Here is a 22,925-nt window from a genome sequence, read left to right as displayed (position 1 = left end):
TCAAAAATAATAAAATAATAAGATATCTTAAAAACACACATATTTTAACATTTAGAGAGAAAAATTCAACACTTTTATAAGTTAACAATCCCGTGAAAAATGAAATCTCCAACATAATTATAATGTTTTTATTGTAATCAGTTATTATTTTATGTTAGCTGTAACTTACCTTATATATATTTAATAAACTAATTTACATTTTATATTCATTCGTACGCTTTCTTAAATTAAGTTTCCAGTAATACAGAAAAAATAATAATCAATATAATATCAATATATTAGATAATAGAAAAGTCAAAATACTATCGAAGAGATCATGTTATTGAGAACCTCTGCGGAAATGATAGAGCACAGAAAGCAATTCGTGCGCTCGAGTTCTCGATTGAAGGTGATTCTCGTAATACGTTATTAATTTGAATGCTTCGTGCGTGATGAATTATTTAACGGCGCGATTAGCCTAATGCATCATCCCTTCTTCCTAAATTTCTTGTTTCTTGCTCATAAGCGCGAAATCTTGTTCGTGATGTCGGGGACCATAAATCCCTACCTAGCTCTAAGCGGCTAATTCTTTTAATCGAGCGATTTAGCAAGAATAACGAAAAGAAAATGTCAGGATGCTTCTCGGAAAAATATTTGCTTAATTATTTTTATCACCTTCCTAATATGATGATCGTGCCGCTTTATCTGCAGAAAATTTAAGAAAATAATTCAATTTAAAATACTTAATTTTTTTTCATATTTTATTCGGTTTTTTAAATATGTGAAAAGTACTATAGAAGTAGAACATAAAATTACTTTCACTATGTGCATAATCTAATCTTAGAAATGATTTTTCATACGACACAATATTTATAAATTTCAAAGAGAGTAATATTTAAATTCCAAAGATACACAGTAATAAAAAAATAAAGATGTCTTACAAAGCATACATCAGACTTTCTCATTTTTAGTAGGCTTAGGCTAACATTACTATGAATAGTTATCTGGAATTCTAAAAATGCGAATTGCCAAATATCACCGAATAAACCGTAATAAGAAACGTAAAATTAGTGAGGAGGCATCGCACCTCGGGGGGCATTCCTCAAGACTGCGCAACGTATAGTATCCGATTTTTGTAGCTAAGGTCAATAGAAACTATTTATCCCCAGGGACCAGGGACTCGGGTAATGTATCCCGTGCCCGGGACCGAGCATCGCGCATCGACGGTAATTAGAGCTCATCGTTTGGCCCGCGGTGAGGATTTTGAAAAATCTCGAAACACAAACCAACCGAATTCGTCGAATCGACAGATGGTCCTCGACAGACGCACAGGAATTTCGTGGGTGGGTCCTCGCCCCGGGGACGCTTGTCGGGGCACAGAGTTAGGTCTAGAAATCACGGAGTTGGTCGCCGTGACGGTTACCTTTCATTCTCTTCTCTTAGCTGACTTTGACGAAGCTCACTAATAATCGAGACATTTTATTTTTTAAGGAGAACGCGTAATTTAACGTAAAATATATTATAATTATAATGAAATTTTTCATTTTATATCTTCTCCAATTTTTTTCAGAATTTATTGCTTTTTTATACTTTTGTATAAAAAAGAAATAAATTATATAAATTATATAAATCTTTCATATACATATTGCATTTTTACAAATGTATATTTTCTTATAATGCGATTTTTTCTTACGAGACAAAATCATTATATTTTTCCTTTTAGAGCAAATTCATTCGTTCAATTCCGCGAAAATCATCTGATCGCAGATACATGGAGAATTTTGATCTGTTCTAATGCAGCCGCTAAACGTGATATATTACAGCGGCAGTTTTTCCATAATCGATAAAAAAAAAGTTCTCCTCCCCCCAAGCGTCGAAATTGCTGATGTTCTCCATTAAATGATTCTCATTAAAAACTTTCGAGACTGGAACGATTTCACTCGCGATACTTCCATTTCACGGAAACTGGGTCCGTAGAGCGCCGAATTCGGCGCCATAGGTAATACATGCGGGTGGATGATTGCATGATTACAGTTATTATGGGAAATTTATAAAAAGTCGATCGTGCTCTACGTGGCGCGTATATACGCTTTGGTATACGGATCCGTGCGCCGACGTAATTCCTCTCTTACGGGGGCCTAATCGGGCCGATTACCACAACTTTTGAAAAACTGGCCCGAATAAAATTAGCGGCGGACCATCTGATGAAACTTTGATGGGTTCTTGAGGCATGGGTTACCATCAATACAACCGGTTTAATAACGTAAATTTTATTGTTTAAATTAGACGTGACATATAATCGTATCTACAAGAAAAGTACAAAGTTATAAGTTATGTACTATATGTATATAGTGCGTTATGCGGTAATACTCGAGTACGAGATAGTGAGAGACTTTTACTTTAGACGTTTACGAACTCGTTTGAATACGTATTGTGAGACGAGATTGGGGAGATTACCGTTGTGGGATGCAGGGGTGGAGAGTTCACAAAAAAATACAAAAGTAAGTGTATGAATCGCCGAAAGCAACCACGACAGAAGGCACGATAAATTGTTACATGGAAGCAGATGCTTGCGATGAATTACAAATAATTGCTTTCGTTCTATTCCGTTTGCTCGCCATTGTTATTCTACGATTTCTTCTGTCAATCATTGCAAAATGCATACGAAACAAAAAATCGTTGAATAGCAAAATATAAAATATGCAGAATCGGTAAAAGTTGTAAGTATATCCATAGTAATATTCCAATATTATTTATTTATTTTCATAAAACTTCTTGTCAGATTTAGAAACAATGAAACATTCGCGACGATTACTTAAAAAAAAGATTGTACATAGAAAAGAAACGCATTGAACAATTAATTAATTCTAATCGCGATATCACATTCTATGCGATCTTTTGCGAATGATTGATCGCAAAAAAATCATGAATTTATTTGGCGAGCGATTAACTCTAACTTTCCTTATCATTCACCCTTTTCTTTTTATCGTATTTTCCTTTTAATATATCTTATAAATCACTTGTCCATTTTCTCTTTCTCTTTCTCTCTCTCTCTCTCTCTCTCTCTCTCTCTCTCTCTTTCTCTCTCTCTGCAAATACATATGCAATCTTAAGATATGATTTGTCCATACGCCAAAAACATATGCCAATAGGACAAAGTGAAACTCGCTCTTGTCGAAGTAAGGATAAAAACAAACAATGATATGATTGCGTGCATCGTTATTCGATTAATGATAAAATCGAAGAATTAGCGAGTTTAATTGCCAACTATATATTTACAGAAATTTTGTCTCATCAAATTGCTTTTAACAACTTGAAACAAGACATCTCTCTCTGTTTCAGTTTTGTTGCTACTGCGAGCTTTGGCGATTGCGACAAGCAACTTAAATCTCTAATTGTTAGTCCTTACGACTTTATATTACTGAAGAATATTATCTTCCTTCGATTTGAGTAAACGCACTCACGTTTCGCGATAAATCGCGTAATTCAACGCTCAGATAAACTCTCTCTCTCTCTCGATTTATATTAATTATCTTAATCCGTAAAAAATAGCGATTAATATGAACGTACGTATATAATTTCTTCGCGAAAATGCGGATATATATAAGTATATATCTATGTATACTAGAACGCGTGTGTATATTTGGCTTGTGAGTCGATAACATGAGAGATGGAAGTAGGAGTATCTACGAACATATGCGCGCGCAAATTACACAAAAAAGCGTTTCTTTTTTTTTTTTTAGTAAAACAAGAATAAAATAACAAGTAAAACAATCTATTTAATGTCTCTATTTAAACATTACGAAACAATATAGATAACGTGATACTGAACGAAAGTAAGAGAGCATTTAATTAGAAATTACGTCCTTTGCAAAGGAGCGTAAATATCGTATTACGAAAATTTTCTTAACTTACCTTAACGTGTATGTACAATACAGACATCTCTGATTATAACGAAATTATATTTAAAAAGAGGGAAAAGGTATATATATGTATATATGTATAATATGTATATATATATATATATATATATATATATATATATATATATATTGCATCGCGGATTTGATAAGTACGCATGCGTTATTCGTGGAAAAAACATTTGTTAAAGTCTGAAACCTACCCCTCACATTGTGTAAAAAAAATATTTCAAACTCGCGATATATGATTTGGCTTTGTATAGCTATAAAACAGAATCGAAGCGATTTATCCGCAGTCTTGTGACTCCCAATATCAAATTTGTAATTATATAAACAATCTTATCGATGTTTGTACGATAACGTGTCCAATCAACTTATTTTTTATTCCTTTTTTAAAGTCTTCAAGTTGTTCTTAGGTCTTAATCATTTAAATGCCTTAACCTTCGCATTACTTCGCTGCGATTTAATGACGCTGTTATATAAATTAAAGAAGTTTTCATTATAGTTATGGTGTCACATAAAATAGAGAAGTTTCAATTATGCGCTACTACACAGATATGTTAGAATGTTGAAATATCGTTTAAAGCTATTCATTTTGTTTTATCATCATAATGTCTGTCTTAAAATTCGAATATGAATTTTTTACGCGGTTGATTCAGTATAAATCAATATATCTAGACAACATAAGACAACGTATTAAAGATAAGTCAAAACATTCTTTTAAAAAAGCGAAGAAATAAATAACAATGCGCGCGTTACCATGTTAGATCTTTAAACAGGCGGCAAAGCCCAAAGAGTTGCCGTTTTATCAGCGGAAGTGCTGAGGAACGAAAATTCGGTCGGATGCCAACGTCCTGAGATAACTTTGTCTTGATGTTGGGCTACCACAACACTAGGTAGAGGCATCGTAAGATCACCTGCAACATATATAATTTAACATATTTCATTCTGCTTATATTACTGTATTAGCATGACATTATTATTGTTGGATCATTTCAGCTTTGTAAAAAGCATTTCAAAGAGAGATTAATTGTAAGATTCAATAAAAGACTCACCTTGCAAATCTGTGAGTACCAGTTTGTTGTCATATCCCGCCGTTAATAAGTAATACGCCGACGGTGAGAACCGTATGCTCCTGATATCCGCCGCGTGAGGTTTGAAACATTGCACCGTCCTGCCGCCGCGAATGTCAAAGAGAACGCAACTGCTGTCCTCGTGACCGGACACCAAAAGCCGACCAGATGGATCTACACATAGCGCGGCTACGGGACTACCGACCTGCAGTGGAATCAAATGCTGATCAAACAAACAATACTGCTTCCATTCCCAGTATCGTTAAAATGTCCGATAAAAATCCGATCGAAAAGAGGTGATTAATGTTCTGCAATCGGGAGATATGATAGTGCTATTTAAAACTGTAAATCGGATATTTATCGGACTTAAACTCAATACGACACTAATACAGAACAAAAAATGTTGATGCGACGCATGCCGGAATGATAGGAAAATTTCTTTCCTAATTTTTATTTGGACGATCGTGTAGAGTTTCAATCTGCACGATTGATACATGTAGATAGACAAGTATTAAGTACGAAATCAGTAAATAAAATAAATAACATTTTTATTCATATTTTTAATATGATCGATAAATATAAAATTATATTTCTCTCTTTAAATTTCCTTTACCAAAAAAATATGAAGTTTATTCCGTTCTTTGCCATCTACAGTTCAATCGGTAACAATCGGTAAAAAATTAAACGGGAATATCAACAGAGAAACCAACTAACCCGGCTGCCAGGTACCGTCGCAGGTGTGACCATATTGACGCAGCCTCTTGTTCTCAAGTCCCAGAATCTGACTGTTTTATCCTGCGATCCGCTGACGAACATCGCTCCGCCCCAGTTGTAAAGTGTTAGCACATGACCGCTATGTCCGCTTAAGGCTTGGAAAGGTGTACCAGTCGTGCAATCGGTAACGTAAATTTTACAATCGCCAGCACCACCGCTGATCAGAAGACTCGACTTGTTCGACGTATCCTCGAGGAAGCACAGATCGCGCACTGTACCATCGTGCATAGTTAATTCGACCTCTTGTCCTGGAAATTGAAATGAGCAAAAATTTATTTTTTTACGAGATAAAAAGGATATTAATTCTTTATGAATTATTTGAGTCTGCTCGAAATTAATGAAATATTACAAACTGGAAATAATTTTTATATTTGCGGTAAAATGTTTTCTAAGAAATTCTTTTTAACATTCAAAAAATGTAAAAAAATAATAATTAATATTTATACTAATATATATAGAATTTGAAATAGGAATAAACTGAGAGAGGCTATAAAGTCGTAAAGACTAATATTTGAAAAAATAATTTGTAAAGTTTATTTTTAGTAATTTGTAAAGATTTTTAAGACATATGAATGCTAAAATATCTCTCGTTTCTGTAATTATACCTTCGAGGTTCGAAGTATCAGCGTTGAAACGCATCAGTTTCACAGTCTTGTCGTTGCTTCCAGTTGCCATCAGTCGACCATCCGGTGTCCACGCAAGGCAATAAATGGAACCCTTGTGATGCTTCGTTCTCTTGAAAAGAACAGTGGGTTGATACGTCTGATGATCCTCCCTTCAAGATATACAGAATACCATTACTCTTAACGTCATTACGATTAGTAACAAGAATGATGAGTAGCAAGCACATTTCGTCGATTCGCAACGATATAAATCATTCGTCTGAAAAGGAGATTCTACTTCACCCAGGTCATCAATCTATCCGATGAAGAAAGAATGCTCGAGTTCTCGCATAGGCATCACTTTCATCGAGCTGTTTTTTTCTTCTTCGTTCCCAGCCCTCATCAGCCGCGTCATCTCTAATTGAAGTCGATATCACGGCATATTGTGCAGTGTCGGCCATGGAAACGAGGGAGAGGTTCGACGATTTTAAAGAGAGACGCACTCCCGCTTTCACGACACCAGTTTTTTTACGCAAATTTTAATTAAGCATGCCTCTTTCTTATTGCGCGAAGCTAATACGTGTGAGATCGCGACACCTCGCCTCCCTCCGCGTCTGCTGATCAAAAGAAAGAGAGAGAAAGCACGAAAAAAAAAGATACGTTCATGTGTAAAATCTTGCCCGTTGTTAATTATTATTTGTCCCTTTGAATCTATTCGGCTCGAATGTAATGGACAAAATTAACGTCACTCCTGTTTGTCGCAATTCCCAGTGAGCGCCAGAGAGGAACGATTTTCGAAAGTGACGATACAATTATTTGTAAAGGCAGTTTCTCTGCGGACAATAACAACATAGTTGAAGATACTCGTATTAAGTGATAAGAGTAATAAAATAAATTTTTAACTTATGCCATACAATATATTCGAGGGACGCACAATGATATTGAAAATCTCCTCTCTTGATATTTATAAGAAAATTTATAAAAATAAGAATAGAGTGTGTGCTTCAAATCGCATAAATCTAACAATTTTCTGCCATCATATTTTTAATTAATTAAAATAATTATTTTATTATTTATTAAATATTAAATTATTTGTTAAATAATTATTTTATACAAATTGATCGCACACAATTAAATTAAAATATATTATAGTATACTAATTGAAAAGTGTTAATTAATTATGAAAAAAATGAAAAACTTTGAAATAAATTTTATTTATCGACTAAATCTCTTGTATATCTCATTTAAAAATAAAAGAAGATGACTGTCAAATTTCAAACGATACCATAAGCTACCATATCACTAATTGTAAGTAGAAATCTTATTCTAGAGGACTTATCTATAATACTTGAGACAGCTACGTAATTCTTCATATATATTTTGAAAGCTGACGTGAAAGTTATGCGAAAAAATTAATATGTCAATAAAATATATAAAATTTTTGTGCTTACGTTTCAAGTGACAGATGCAAAGATGCACTCTCGTTTATCCTTCAAGTGATGTGTCACGAATGTTCGTGTGTGCTCGTCATGCACGTACCTTAATTTACTGACGGCACTAACTACTATCATTATTAGTTCTTATATCTTTTAACATTTCTGTTTCTCCATAACTTATAAGCTAGAGTATTTAATGAACGATCCATGTATCCGTTCTACTTTATTCATAGTTAAATAAATATCTTTTCCACAATGGTTATAGTATACTATTGACATATATATTGCCGATGAGATATTGCTTTGATGTGTAATAGACATATGAAATAGCAGATTTTCATCGGCTCTCGTGCAGTACAGTAACATATTTCAATTTCATCATGCAATAGAATTCTAATTTACAGATCTAAATAGAATCGCTTAATAATCACGTTTTCGTAAACAACGCTTACATTAGCGCTGATTTTTGCCCCTTTCGTAATACGAAAGTGTCATAATATGGAAAACAATTTCCTAGAGTCTCTAATAATTTTATTTAATTGCGTTGTCATTGAAAATTGCAACAGTAAATGAATTTTACAAGCTGTTTACGCTTTATTGTTGCGATCTAAAATAAACACGCAAAAATACTTGATAAATAAACTTTGTGTTTGGTGATTGTTCATATGATATCAAATAACAATTTCGAAAGTATGCAATAGTTACACAAGATGCGCGTAACGAGTTCGTCGCGCGCTTTACACTTTCTGTTAATTCGAATATAAATTCTCGCGTTCAAACTTTCTCGACGCCGACAACGAGAGTCGTTTCGCGCAAATAAAGCAACATATAATAGAGCAAACGTAGCACCAGGTTACTTTATTAACGGACAAATAAAAATTGCTGTGCGCGCGTTATTGACTTTGAACACAAATTACAGCTCGCTGAATTTACCGGAACACTATAATGTATCATCAAACGAGCATTGCCGTGAATACTAAACGCAATTCTACGAGTGAAAGGGGACTATTTATTATCCATCATGTAATGCAAAACAAACATAATGTATCTGAATATATTGAATTAAAATATATTATTATCTCGAAAAAATGAAAGTATAGTTTCATTTCGTACGTTATTCATGAGAACAGAATTTGTGCCTCTTTATTATTCTTGGAATTGCTACTTTGTTATTAATTCACACTTTCGATTACTTTATATTCTTCAGTTGTCATTACTACAAACCGTAAAATAGCTAATTGCTTTTTATATTTCATGAATATCTGCGTCATCTGGGATTCATATATCGCTCAACCGTGCAATAAAAATTTCATTTAATTTAAAACTTTTTTTATATTTGATTCTGAAAATTAAAAGAATCAAGAAAATATATAAAAATTATAAAGAATTGCTCTTACAATGTATAAAATAAAATATTGTAAATCGCAAACAATGTAAGCGGAAATATGATGCGTGGAACCGCTTGGTAATGGAAAAAAACTGTATCAACAATCCCCATATTCGCGGGATATGCAGGAATGCTCCGTTTGGCATAAAGGTCTCTGCCGCTTATTAAGCCAGCATGTTAGCGTAAAATTAGTTTAGCAGACATAAGCTTATACAATCTTCTTCAAATTTGTTGACAAAGCATTTTTGTCACGCGCGAGTAACAATGAAATCTTGTCAATTATAATCAAAGTAGTTCACTTAATCAAGATTATTTTCAATGTTTTCTTAAATAGCGTTAGTTTATACGAGTATTTTCTTTTCCAACTTCTTAAATAACTAGATTTTTGTAAATAACTTGCAGATACAGATAACCATTAATTACTTTTCCTGATCTATTTGATAATAATTATTATGTAAATACCTGAAATGATATAAATGTCATTCTAAAAAGGTTTTTTTCATCGGAAAAAAATATTTATACATCAACCTGTTCCCCATCAATACAAATTCGAAAGCCATTCATTAACAACCTCAACAAGATATCTGCAACACGTGTATTATTATGTCTAAATATATTATTAGAAAAAAGATTATTATTAAACCTGTAATATTCACCTCAAATTATATAGCTTGCGTTAAGAAAGCAACGTAGAAGAACGCATTGGATTATTCATAATCTCTGTTCTAATTACTCCGAGCAGCAAAGTTGCGTTGATATCATCGCACCGAGATGATAGATAAACTCGAGCTTATTGAATAGCGTAACGCGTTCCGCTGTAAGAATCGTGATTTCTCTCGCGTTTCGTATATCATCTATTTTTGTAGAAGCATTATATCAAGGATTCAAAATATGTTCGCGACGAGTAAAAACGGCAGCAAACTTGGCCAGCTTGATCGTTTCCTCAAACTACTCACAAACACGAGATTATTTTGTATCATCGATGATTTTCTCCTCTATTTTCAATAACGATCGAATCGGCCTTCAGTCAACTTATTATAATTTATGATTATTTTCGCCTCGGCGCCACTAAATGTATCACGACTCTCTCCTGCTTTTCGCGGAAGCATGAATATAAATTCATCCGATTTCTCTCCCGGCTCGATGGCAGGAACCGAATATTTTCTATCATTGAATTTTTCAATATAGTGGAATAACATGACTCATTTATTGTCTTTGCGTAAGACAGATAACGATTCAGTAATTCCTCATAATGAAATTTGTCGAGAAACGCTATCATTGATATGCTATTTCAAAATATCTTACATGCAATATCGAAATATCGCATGTTTTATTCGGTTCTGGATGAAAGAGAGAAAGAAACATTAACGCGTTATTTCCGCAGTTCACAATCATAATTTACTGATTTTTTAAACGCTCGGTTGCAAAAGCAGGTTCGCTATCGGATTTCTGTCATCAATATAAAATGTTGTAGAAAGTTCTATACAAACTCATTGACACATAAAAAATTAAAAGTGACTGTAAAATTACTTTATTTATTTGTGAAATATTTGATTAGTAAGAAATTTATGAAAAATAAAATATAAAATTTAAATTTAAAATTTATATTTTATATTTTATACACATGCAGTATAAAATATAACTTGAAAATATCATATGTCACACAAGTATAATAATATATAAGTAAAATTATTTCATAAATTTTAAATAAACAAAAAAAAAATTAAAGAAAAATTGTCTCCAAAAAAATTCTAGAAAGGTAATTAAAGGTAATTAATCTAACACATTTTTGTATATTTAGAGAAAAAACTATAATCTAATGTAATATATTGTACTCTGCTGATAGCTAACAATTCAACAATTTATACATCCACAAAAGTGTTTATTTTTTAAATGCCAGAAAATTGTCAGATTGCATTACAGTTTTAATAATATTATTTTAAATCTCTTTTTAGAGCAAATCTTTTCTAAAAACAAAAAAATTTGAGAAATTAAACTTCAAAATCAAGTCGATATTATTTTAATATTTTAAAATTATAGAAATGTGATAGAAATAATAGAAAAATGAAAAAGATTACAAAATCTACAAAACATATACAAACGACAAATGCACACAAACTGTGTGCTTCTAATAAAAAAAAATGAAGCATGATCAAGTTTATCAGTTCTAATAAAGCATTTAATGAGAAATAAATATATCAGTTAAAAAAGTCTTTGATATTTTTGTTTTACTTATAAAAATTTTTCGAATTTCATGATTGGATACGTAACAGGTGCAAGCACAGTTTTCTAAGATGAATTTTTTTATTGTTGCGTTTTCTAATGCTTTTCACTCATACGAAGGAAAAACATAATAAAACCATTCAAGTGCTAGATTAAATGTACTGAAAAAACTGAATAACTTTTGTTATAATAAAAATTAACTTTCATTTTTAAACTTATATGTAACATTTTCTTTACTTTTTTATCATTAAAAATTAAAATAAAGAATAAAAGAATAAAATATGTTCTGCATATTAAAAATTGCGTTATATATTGAATATATAAAAAAAAGAGATGGGATATAGGTATCTATAATTTACAGTATAAGTATAAAATTATCCGACTTTTTAAAAAATTCTCATTAAAAGTGCATAAGAATCCCTGATTTCACCAGGTACAAAAAAATCCCTGAAAATTTCAGATTTTCCACGTTTCTCCAAAGAGTGTACATGTGTAAATAATATTATTCTTACCTGACATCGTGCAGTTTCGGGTAAGCACATATCCGTAGCGTTTTCGAATTCGATCCTACGGCATACAGTTTCCCGTGAGGGTGGAATTCGGCGCATCGCACTGCCTGCACGTCCTCCAGAGCAGTGACGGGAACAAATCGCGGCCTTCCACCGCCGTTGCTGCTTCCGTTGCTGGTGTCGAGTTCCGGTCTTGGCTCCTGCTGCAGAAACAGTACGCGCGATCGTTACTCGATCTGGCATTAATACACAATTATAAACGTGCGAGCGAGCACGCGCAACTAATAATACGCTCGTCATTACAGAAAAAAAAAAACGCACGCGGAAAAGGCGTACGGCGCGGTGCAGTGTTTTAACGAGATATCTAATGAATGCCTATACACTGATGCAGAGCAACTGCTTCTACATTCGCGGAAGGGACAAGTATCACTGCAAGTTCCGGATGCGCTTCTACATCCGGCTGCATTGTATATGAAAACCGTCGCGGTGAGATGAACGTAATATTCAAACAATATCATTGCTTTTGATGCTCACGCTCGTTGAATTACTTCCCATTCAATTGAAAGTGATAAAATTACACGGTAGCAGAATACAATATGATCGTATGTGTTAATTGCGAAGAGAGAGTAACCTTAAGATTAATAAAATGTTCAAATAATTATAAAATGAATGATATATTACAATACAATACAGCAAAATGCAATAAAAATGCAAACAAATATCGAAATCAACATTAATAAAAATACTTTATAAATAACGAGAGTAATTTCGTATTTTTTCTTTGAAAAATTATATTACATTTGCTTTAATAGCTTTATAATAGCTAGCAGTGGTGTTTTTATTTCAATCTTATTGCCGCTGCGAATTTTTCTTTTAAATTAATTAATATGCCTTAAATGAAGGTATGTTTTATGTATCAAGAAATTTCACTTTCTCGTTTCGCGCGCTTCAAGACGGAAAGATGAGTTCTTCATCTTATTGCGAGACAGTTTATTACTTCTAAAGTCGCTAAACCAGCTCACACGTTGCGCGCAGTAGTTTTTTGCAAAACGCAAAAAATTCAGAAATGTTAGAAAGTTACACTCTAAATAAATTTCTCGCCGGATTCTGAATAACAGTTTCTTAATTTTAATATTTATAAAATAATCAAGTTTGTAAATTAAAAAATTATAACTTTCTTTTTTTTCAAATTCTTTGTTTATTATAAACAAAGCAAATATATATCATTAATACATATTATATAAAATGAAGATAAATCGATGAGATTTTAAATTAATTTTTATTATAAAAACAGACGTAAAAAAAGGGATATGAAATTAAAAAGCAATGCTGATATTTTAATATAAATAATTTTTCACATGTAAGAAAATAATAATTTTGCTCCAACACGAAACAAGTCGAACAACAGTTAGGAGTTACTTGACTGCACCGTATGTCGGTAGAAAAAGGTAGCAACGCTTCTTGACGTATTTTTGTCCCTTTTTTTGACACTGCAGATCCGGAATCGTTTCGCGATTTGCGTTTACGCAACGGTGCGCTTCGCCACGCTTTTACTTTCAAGCCGAGATTGGCGGCAACCGTTTATCTAGATGGATAAATTAGCAAAGCAAATGCACTCTATCCGTTGTTGTTCTCTTCTTGGCAAACCGTGCGATACGAGCGGAATTATGAGCGCACGCGTACGTTTCCACGCGTCGACGTATATCTAACGGTGCCGAAGCCACTTCTTGCCAATTGGTAATGGGCTTACGCACACGCAATTAGATCTCGGATATGTGCACGACTCACGCATCAGATTTTCAAAAAGATAAGAAATATAAAGAAGCTATACGATGAAAGATTGAGCGTAATTATTGATACAATTAAACAAGAATATTTTAACCAAAGTAATTATACCCATTATTATTTGCTATTTTTTAAACATAAATACATAAAAAATTCTTCATGAGAAATGTTAATATAGCTGAAAAAAATAAGGAGAAAATAACAAAATGAGAGATTGCATTAAGAAAAGCATTCGAAATATCACCTGTTTCACAATTCACTTTTAGTATGAATAATTATCGCGCTATTAATCGACATATGATTCATATTGATTTCCTTTGATAAGAATTTTTTGCCTATTCTCAGTGAGTCAGTATCAGAACAATAACCGAACGAAATTGCAATATGTCTTAAACTAGATTTTTAATTATAATCTCACTCTCGCTATCTTATTTCCTTTCACCTCAAGTTGTCCTATTCATTTTGCTGTTTATTAAGAAGCAATTCATTTCTGACCAATCGTTATACTTTCTCTAGAACATCCGACTCTAATCAGATTCAGCCTTCGGTCCTATTCCATCGGTCGCCAACATCATTATTGTAACGTGAAAAGGGAAACGGCGAATAATCGCACAAATAACGCATGATCGCTTTTTTACAAGCGGACGATGCAATTTACGAGTGAGAATCGGGCCATGAAGGAGAATCGATGGTAGAGATCCGCGAGAGAATACCGATTTCGCGGAAATTCTCGCATTCTTCCGGGCGATTTAACGAACCGGAAACGATTCTCGATTGTAGGTCTGCTGGGAAAAGCGGATGAAACATCGGGAGAGATATAGTCGAAGCCTAGTTTTGTGATCGGTCAATCAACTCATCCTCGGCCATCGTTATGGCCATTCGATCTTAATAGCTTCGTACGCAATCTTGCGAAAGCGGTGATGTATTCAGAATCATCATATCACACGGACAGACACTTTGAAATCCCGTATAAAAGCAGGACAAAGACGCAAATCCTTTTTCCAGCGCTGTATTATTTTGCATTCGATTAATTGACTACTTGTATATTAATAATATTACCGGCAAGTGAAATTTTCGTCTACCGTAATAAAACGTAATTGAAATTTCAGAACAATATGTTTGCAATTAATACATTTAACAATAATAATAACAAAGTATTACATGTTATATTTAAATATTATATATATATATATATATATATATATATATATGTATGTATGTATAAAAAATTATATTAATAGTATATTATATAATAATATAATGTAAAGTACAAAAAATATAATTTATTAAAATTATACATCTTTCTCAAAAGGAAATAAGAATTTGTTATGCTAATATGTCTGTCCAAACATAAAATTCAACGCATATAATAATGTGAAAGCAGAAATTAATTAATCAAAACATCGAGATGCATCTAGGTCGTTAATAACAATTGATATCCGCGACCCTAATTCTTCTAACAGACGATCATCTCTCTCCAGAAGAAAAGGGTGGATCACGAAGGATTCACCGGATGCCTCGAAGGCCTTCAAACACACGTCTTCGATCGAAGATTGGCGAGACGGCGTCCAACGAGGCGTGACACGTCGAAAAACAACTAATAAAGGAACCCTGACCTGATTGTCGACTCTGGCTTTTTACTTTCCTTCATCGCCGCGTCATTAAAAAACGATCGAACGCGATCTCGAAGATTCACGCGTCATAAATGTTAGCGCAATGCTAACTATGAATTTATTTTTGTCAAATGCAAACTGCGATTGACAAGTTCGCGAAAGAAATGGCAACGATACGCGCCGTCACATGTAATTTTTTGTCAGGCACATCTTAATCATCGATGATTATCGAGTAATTATCAAGAATTATCGAAATTTTCACTTTTCTCTGAAAAACCGGTTAAACCGGATTTATTGACGATCGTCTTCAAATCTCAATAATAAACTTAGAAATTCTAGAAAGATCCATAGAAAGATTTGATTTATCGGGAAAAAATAATTAACTAGAACTAGATGCAAAATGCAAATCGTGCCATCTATAATATCTATAATATATATAATATATTTGATATATTTGAGATAACAAAACCCAGTGAAATCAGCCATTTTTTGTATTATTTAGGTTGTGACATACTTTTTGGTCGCTGATATTCAGACAGAAATCCAAGGTGCACACATGCGTGAGTTTAAAGACATTTGAGATGTCGCACAGAAATTTCACCGTATAATTTTAACACGAGATTTTTATGTGAAATTGTTGGCTACTTTGCGACCGGAAAGGGAACGTTCACGTATTGCGCCGCGCTTCTTTTATTTTTATATTACATATAATTAATGTGTTCAGCTACATAATTAGCGCGTTACATTCCATTAATGTGATTAATTGTCGTTACACTTCTTTTAACGCGTTAGAATATTTTTTTACAAGATATATTAAGAAATCATTTCTTTTATATTACTGAGAATAACAGCCGCGAAATTTATTCAAATATGTTAAGCGAATACGGAAGTGAATTAAATTATCGCGGATATCATGCAAACCAACCAACCTATTCTCGACAGAATGGAAAAAACTTTTGAGAAATTGTAACGGATTCGCGAAATATATTTTTAAAAAATTAAAACGGAGGTGTAAGGAAAAAAAAAAGTCGCGTTATCACCTGAATCTGCAAAATGCAGTATATAAAATGGCTTCAAAAAAAAAGCTTTGACAGCTTTTGATTAAAGGTTACTTGCTAACGAGTTTTCAAAGAGTTTTTCATTCGCGAACAAGATACGACTATAATTCTACAAGCGTGATATATTCCCTGATATGTTCCAACGATATTCTCGACAAGAGACATTTAAGTTGACTAGCCGCTCATCGACGTAATAGTTCAGACGATGACATTGAATCAGCATTAGGAAGCAAAGCGAAAGTATTATATGTAATTCTTATCGACAAGTGTCCCGCATATATCACGATCCTATTATGCTGGTTATTAATGCGACTACTATTACTCAGCTGTTATTGAAACATTTTTACTCCAAGTGAAACTATCGAGTATGACTTGAAACTTTGCATTCTAAATTGCGAGCGACATCGCAATTAATTTTCTTACATAGCAGTAACTTCGGTTCAAGGAAGCCTCCGTAACTTTCTACCGTATGTACAAAACGCACGCGATGAACATTGTAATTAAGCGGTCGATTACAACGTGACGCAAAACACACGCTTAGTTAATGACGGACTCGGAGAGGAACTCGAAAATTACGCCGTTTACGCTTTCGACATACGCGCAATTCGTGTCCATTCACCAGGAACAAAACCGCCCCGTCGTCGCCATATTTTCCCCCCTTTGTCGTTAACGTGTCCCCTCACATCGATTAATTGCGCAACGCGAAAAATACTTCACTTTCGCCGAAGAGACGGCCTGGATTACTGTTCGTGCACCGATCATCTTACTGTTTATATAAATCTCCTAATTAATTCAATTTCCTAGACGATTGCTTTTCGCGACGGAACGCGTTTGTCGGAAGAAGCAGGAAATCGAAACGCGATAGACAAACAATAGAAACTAACCAACATCATCATCTACTTTTCTACGAGATCTCGTAATTGAGATTTATCGATAACACCATGACACAACCGGTGATAGAACGTACATCTCGCCTTTCGATCGGATATATTATATCTATCGATCTGTCGATCAACGCTGCATCTAATTAGCAACAGAACGAGATAACAATATAATGATTTAATAATCGACAGCTGGTTAATGACACTTCTTAGATGCATCGCTGTTTTTACTCAGACCACGGTCGATCGACGAGATACATCTATTGCGAAAAATAATGAAATATAATTATAATCCTCGACGAGGATCTCTCCATAGCTCCGTAGAGCGTGGAATAAAATGTTAAAATCATTCGCGTTGATTAGCGATTATTTTGATAGGGCAAACTACTTTTCCTAATAAAAAAGTAACGGTTGATTTATCCCTATATTTATCGGGAACACTTTCTACCCGAGTTAATCAAAATTGCTGCTCATTAAAGATGCATAATTTAGAGAAAGATATGAACCGAATCATATATCACCCCAATAAAACAGGATATCTGCGCAAAAAAGTTGTCTAATTTGCATTATTTATATAGATATAAATATATAAACTATATTTATATAAACATAAGTATATAAACTAAGAAAGATAAAAAAATTTCATAAAAAAAAAGAGAAAAGTCAAATAAAAAATTACATTTTAGAATTAATTTAAAATTAAGTTTTGTTTCACACAATAAATTTATAAATTTATAAAGTTATAACTTTCAATATCTTGTTTAGTTTATTATCTGTTAATATTTGTTCTGTTTAATTTATTAAATGCATATTCATACAAAAAAAAAACAACTTGTCATTTATAAATGGCTTGTGTAACACAGAAATATATAATCTATATAGCCTCATATATATTCTAACAATAAGTACAGCTGCTCGAGTATCAAATATTTCATAAACAATTAATTCACTACACTGCATGCAAAAATAAGCAGAGTCAAATTCCGCGAAACACTTTCTTCGATCGATATTTGAGTGATGACAAATGCGATTGTGCATCCGTCAGCTAATCGAAACGTCAAGTTCTGGATATTATACAATAGAATTGTAGCGAAATTAGTACGAAATAAATGCCACGTAATTTTTCCTCAAAACGAGCAACACCTGTAATTTAGTTCATTACACATCGATTGAACTAATTAAGCATTTACAACGTAAGAAGCAACACATTTCCGGAATTCAACAGCGTAAAACCCATTGCGGATTTTGCAATGTGGCAACCAGCCAATCGCTAGACTTACTTAACAAATCCACTGATTTGTAAATCTCAGTTGTTCCGCCTTGTTTACGTGTACGTACGTGCGTACGCGCGTATGTATGCGTATGCGAAAATATGGATTAGTCACGTAGTTCAACATATTATACAAGATAAGATCACGATAATCTAGGCAAAAAATCATATTAAGAATGAATGGCCTGTTACTCAGTGACTTAGAATGTGATGTAAGGGTACAGTTATCTTTACATAAAAATAACATTATATTTAGCTGCGTATAACGCATACATATCAAAAAAAACACGGACATGCCGAGCAATAAAATTAATTGCTGAAAGCAGTTAATCGATTATTTATAAGAGAAATTCGATACAAGATTGAAAAATATTCTAATTTATCATGTATTTTTTTACTACATATCAAAAAATATCTATAATAAAAATATATAATAAAAATGTATTACTAAGTATTTTTATTATATGCGTATTGCAGAACATGACATACCTTTTTGTCATCTTAATAAAAATCTATCTACAAAGATCTTTCAACACACCATATAGCTACCGCGTCGTTTCCCCGACTTGTCGTTCCTCCTCTCCTCGGGTCTTCTACAGATTTTGCTAATTCTCTCGAAGGTATTTAGCACGCGGTCCTCCGTATCAACATCCAACAGATTTTCCATAGATCTGCGAATCTGTCGACATGCGTTCACGCTCTTAGGGCTATTCCTCTGTAAATGATTGCCATTCTCGTCATGATAGTCGTCCCACTCGCTCATTTCGCTCCTGACGTCCTCCAAGGACCTGGTACGGCCGATGGCGCACGTGCAAGGTGGTACGTTGCTCCTGAGGCCTCCCGAGCTCTTGGCTCGTCCTCGCCGTTCCATCATCATCATGCCGGGCGGAGGTGGCGGCGGCATCGCCACCGGTGATACCTGAAGCGGCGACATCGCCTGCGGCGGAGGTGGCATCGCATTTCTATATAGTGGCGCGAGGTAATAATAGTCTCGGGACTTGTTGGGGTTGCCGGTGATCCTGGGTGCGGGCATATAATTGTAATCGGGGATGTGAGGAGTTATCCACTGGGCCAGAGTATCCAACGGAACCGGCCGATAACAATAGGACGGTGCCCGACTGTTGGGGTGATTTCGATACATTGGTGGCCAAGGCCGATGTTGCTTCAATTCAAAACGCGGATCCATACGTGGATCCAGTACTCGGATATCGCCCATCGTAACTTATTGTAAATGATCTCTGTCAGTGTAAGGAGGTGTTTGGAGGTCAATTACCTCAGAGCGCGTTGAAGTATATTGTCATATCTTCTTAGCTGATTTCTCATTCACTCACATCAATAGAGTATACTTATTAAGTATATTTAATAGTTTTATTAATGTAGATATTAATTTGTATTAAAAAAATGTCAAGCAACGTTTTCTTGAATATCTTTCGTGATATTTTTCAACAAAATTAATTCTTATTGAATAAAAATCTCTTAAAAATCAAGATAATTTCAACAGTTGATCGTCGAAAGCGTCGGGGAAAATCGATAATGAAGTCATCAAAGACCGAGGTAGACGAAAGCGTTTAGCAGTATTTGATGATCACGCGTTTAGAGAGTTTAGCACGCTCGGTCGAGTAATCGGGAGATTCTGGATTAGAAACGTGTCTCTCTCTCTCTCTCTCTCTCTCCTTCTCTCTTTCTCTCTTGTAAGACGGTGAAACAAGGATCGAGAGAATAATTCGGTCATGCGCGACGAGAGATTTGATTCTTACCACTTTCCAGTGTTCCTGAGAAAAAAAAATACCGAAAATCACTTTTAAACGTTTCGCAATTTGACTCAACACTTCACTTCACTTTCTATCGGATAGACTTCTCTGTCAGTTTCTGTCACCAATAATCGAGAAATTTATTTCGACTCATTATTGTGTCCTTTATCGTCGCTCCCGAATCTTAATTTTCTACTTCAGGATTTATCAAAATATCGATGAAGGCTGTTATCCGCACTCAAGAAACACTTGAGAGAAGGCGCTCGGAAACAGTCTTTCGCGGATCGCGAGTTTTTGCGGCCCGCGCTCAGCTGAGTACAACGGAGGAGTGCGTAGATCGTGTTCGCGTCGAGCTACTATGGTCTGTTGAGAAACGACCCACTTCTCCTCGCGTTCGAACGCGAAAGATTCGACTCCCTACTGCCGTGAAACTCATCCCCCTTTCTTCGCGCGTATCGTGCGAAGCGAGAGTAGTTTGCAATTCTACCGGGAAAGATCGCTCGGATTTAAAATAAAAAAAACTATCAAATCATTATACCCTCCCTTCCTTATATTTTTTACCTCTGAGCTCTAGATAATCAAAATTAAAAATTTATACGCACAGATACTATTTATAAAAATTCCTCTCCCTGTCACAGTTTGATGATATTTCACAAGTTTAATAATATTGATTTAAAACAAGTTCTTATCTCAATTATCTCTCTCTCTCTCTCTCTCTCTCTCTCTCTCTCTCTCTCTCTTTCTGTTATCGATTTTAAAAAAAAGTTATTTGCTTTGAAAAAATTAATAAAATTTTTCAAAACAATTCTAAAATTTCTGAAATTTTATCATATACAATATAAAAAATATAATAGAATATAATTAAAAGAATATAAAGATTTTCTTATATTTTTGTTCTAAATAAAAGAAATAAATTTGATTAATTAAAAAACATATTCGTAAAAAATTCAAAAATATATAAGTATAGATCCCTGAATAAATTAATCAAGATAAATTTTAACATGATTTAAAAAAAAAATATATTCCACCTCACTCCTATGTTTCAATATATTGCTTATTGCATTATTTTTTCTACGATTTAAGTATACAATGCCGTTAAAATTATAAAAAAGCGGTGCAATATGTAAAATAATCCAAGAAACAATAATAGATGATGGGAAAATGCGTAGCGGTCAAGTACAGATCAGCTTCACATAAGTGAAATCTAATCTAATTTGCAAATCATAATTGATATAACAAGAATAGAAAATTGAGTGCTACGGTAACTATCTGAAGACAATTATATCGTAAAGAACAATAGCGATGGCACGATAGTCCCGCAATATGCGCGTGATCTCATTTAAAAGAATCAGCGAGGGGTATCTTTGTTGAAAACATAGCACGCAAAGAAAAATCGCGTAACAGAAATAAAATGGAAGAAAAAAGGTCACACAATAAAGATACCTATTAGAAAATGCGAATGTTGATGCCCGAAAGATGATGTTTTCCGCCGTAGTTCGCCATAAATAGACGATATAAGACGATTCTCGCGTGAAAATTCATGTTCGATAGAAGCCTTCGGATCATCTTCGCGAGCCGCGAACCGAGAAGAGGGATAATCACACCTATCCAGAGAGTTCGATGATATACACAACGGACGAAAAAAGAAAAAGAGGAACGACTACAACATTCGTTTTCCATCCTCTCTCGCTTTCACTGCGCAATCATCTTTTCCAGCGACAACTGCCGGGCCCATCCGCTCGTATTAATCCTATTTCGAGATAGAAATCGCGTCATTATTCGCAGGAAGTGAGAACGAAGGTGGGCGTCGCGAACCACCGTGTCGGTCCGATCGTTTTCAGATCGTAAAACTTGCGTTGCCTTCGCGAATTCAATTGCGAATTGTGTCGCAACGACTCGCAATGTGCGTCAGAACAGAATTGAAGGTTGCTGTGGAGTTCGATCAAAATGTATGTATGTAGATACATTTCGTGATAAAGTGTAAAGGAAACAACTGATGCTTCGTTCTATTTTTCTTTTTCATATTCATTCCTTCGGACTTATTATTATTAACAATTAACCCCGAAATATATTATAGCTAGTATTTGATTTAATTTTTTGATTTTATTTTTAATTTCGAAATTCTTCATCTATACAGCAATTTTCTTTTAGCATCATTATATTTTATAATTGTTAATTTTTTCTTATATTATACATATATAATTATAAAATATAATAATACATATCTAAAAATTGTAAATGCATATAAAAGAAAAATTTATAATTATATACGTTATTATATGTTGTTTAGATTAATTATTCTTGATAATTTTTATTTCGAAAAACACTTAATTTTTGCATGTGTGTAAATGCACGTGTAGTAGACAATAATTAGTATGATTACCATGATATATATTTCAGAAAAAAATGTGAAAACAGAAATTAATTTAATACTATTTATTTACTGACAACAAGTACAGATGCGCACTACTTATTTTCAAGTTGCGATCACAACTATTTTAGCTTCACAAGCACCGTATATGGACCGTTGCACTTTACTATACATTGTGATCGATGCTGTTAATACGTTAACCGCCAGGAGCTCTATCAATGTTATTGTGCGTGTCTTATAAATTTTCTCGGTCGGCTGATTTTAACGCGCTCTACGTTCATCGCACGACCGGA

The 22,925-nt window shown here is 33.8% G+C and overlaps 1 protein-coding gene across 7 annotated transcripts in view; it reads right to left on the bottom strand.

Annotated features, from left to right (window-relative positions):
• Window positions 1–2,233: 2,233 nt before the first annotated feature.
• LOC140670695 (WD repeat-containing protein 47) overlaps window positions 2,234–22,925 on the bottom strand; it is a 69,035-nt gene continuing 48,343 nt past the window's right edge. For 6 of the 7 annotated variants that reach the window (XM_072901416.1, XM_072901411.1, XM_072901415.1 and 3 more), the window contains 5 exons: window positions 11,907–12,106; window positions 6,352–6,521; window positions 5,687–5,994; window positions 4,955–5,177; window positions 2,234–4,816 (listed from right to left, as the gene is read on the bottom strand). In XM_072901416.1, the coding sequence (XP_072757517.1) occupies window positions 4,671–4,816; window positions 4,955–5,177; window positions 5,687–5,994; window positions 6,352–6,521; window positions 11,907–12,106 (1,047 nt within the window). In that variant the 3' untranslated portion in view covers window positions 2,234–4,670. Of the gene's footprint in view, window positions 4,817–4,954; window positions 5,178–5,686; window positions 5,995–6,351; window positions 6,522–11,906; window positions 12,107–19,048; window positions 20,932–22,925 lie in introns of those variants that run through there. The other variant, XM_072901428.1, reaches the window with a different exon arrangement.

This window comes from Anoplolepis gracilipes, chromosome 1, assembly GCF_047496725.1.
Source record: "Anoplolepis gracilipes chromosome 1, ASM4749672v1, whole genome shotgun sequence".
NCBI classification, from domain to species: Eukaryota; Metazoa; Arthropoda; class Insecta; order Hymenoptera; family Formicidae; genus Anoplolepis; species Anoplolepis gracilipes.
The sequence above is the reverse complement of the archived record's forward strand: the minus strand, read 5'-3'. Positions and strand labels throughout refer to the sequence as shown.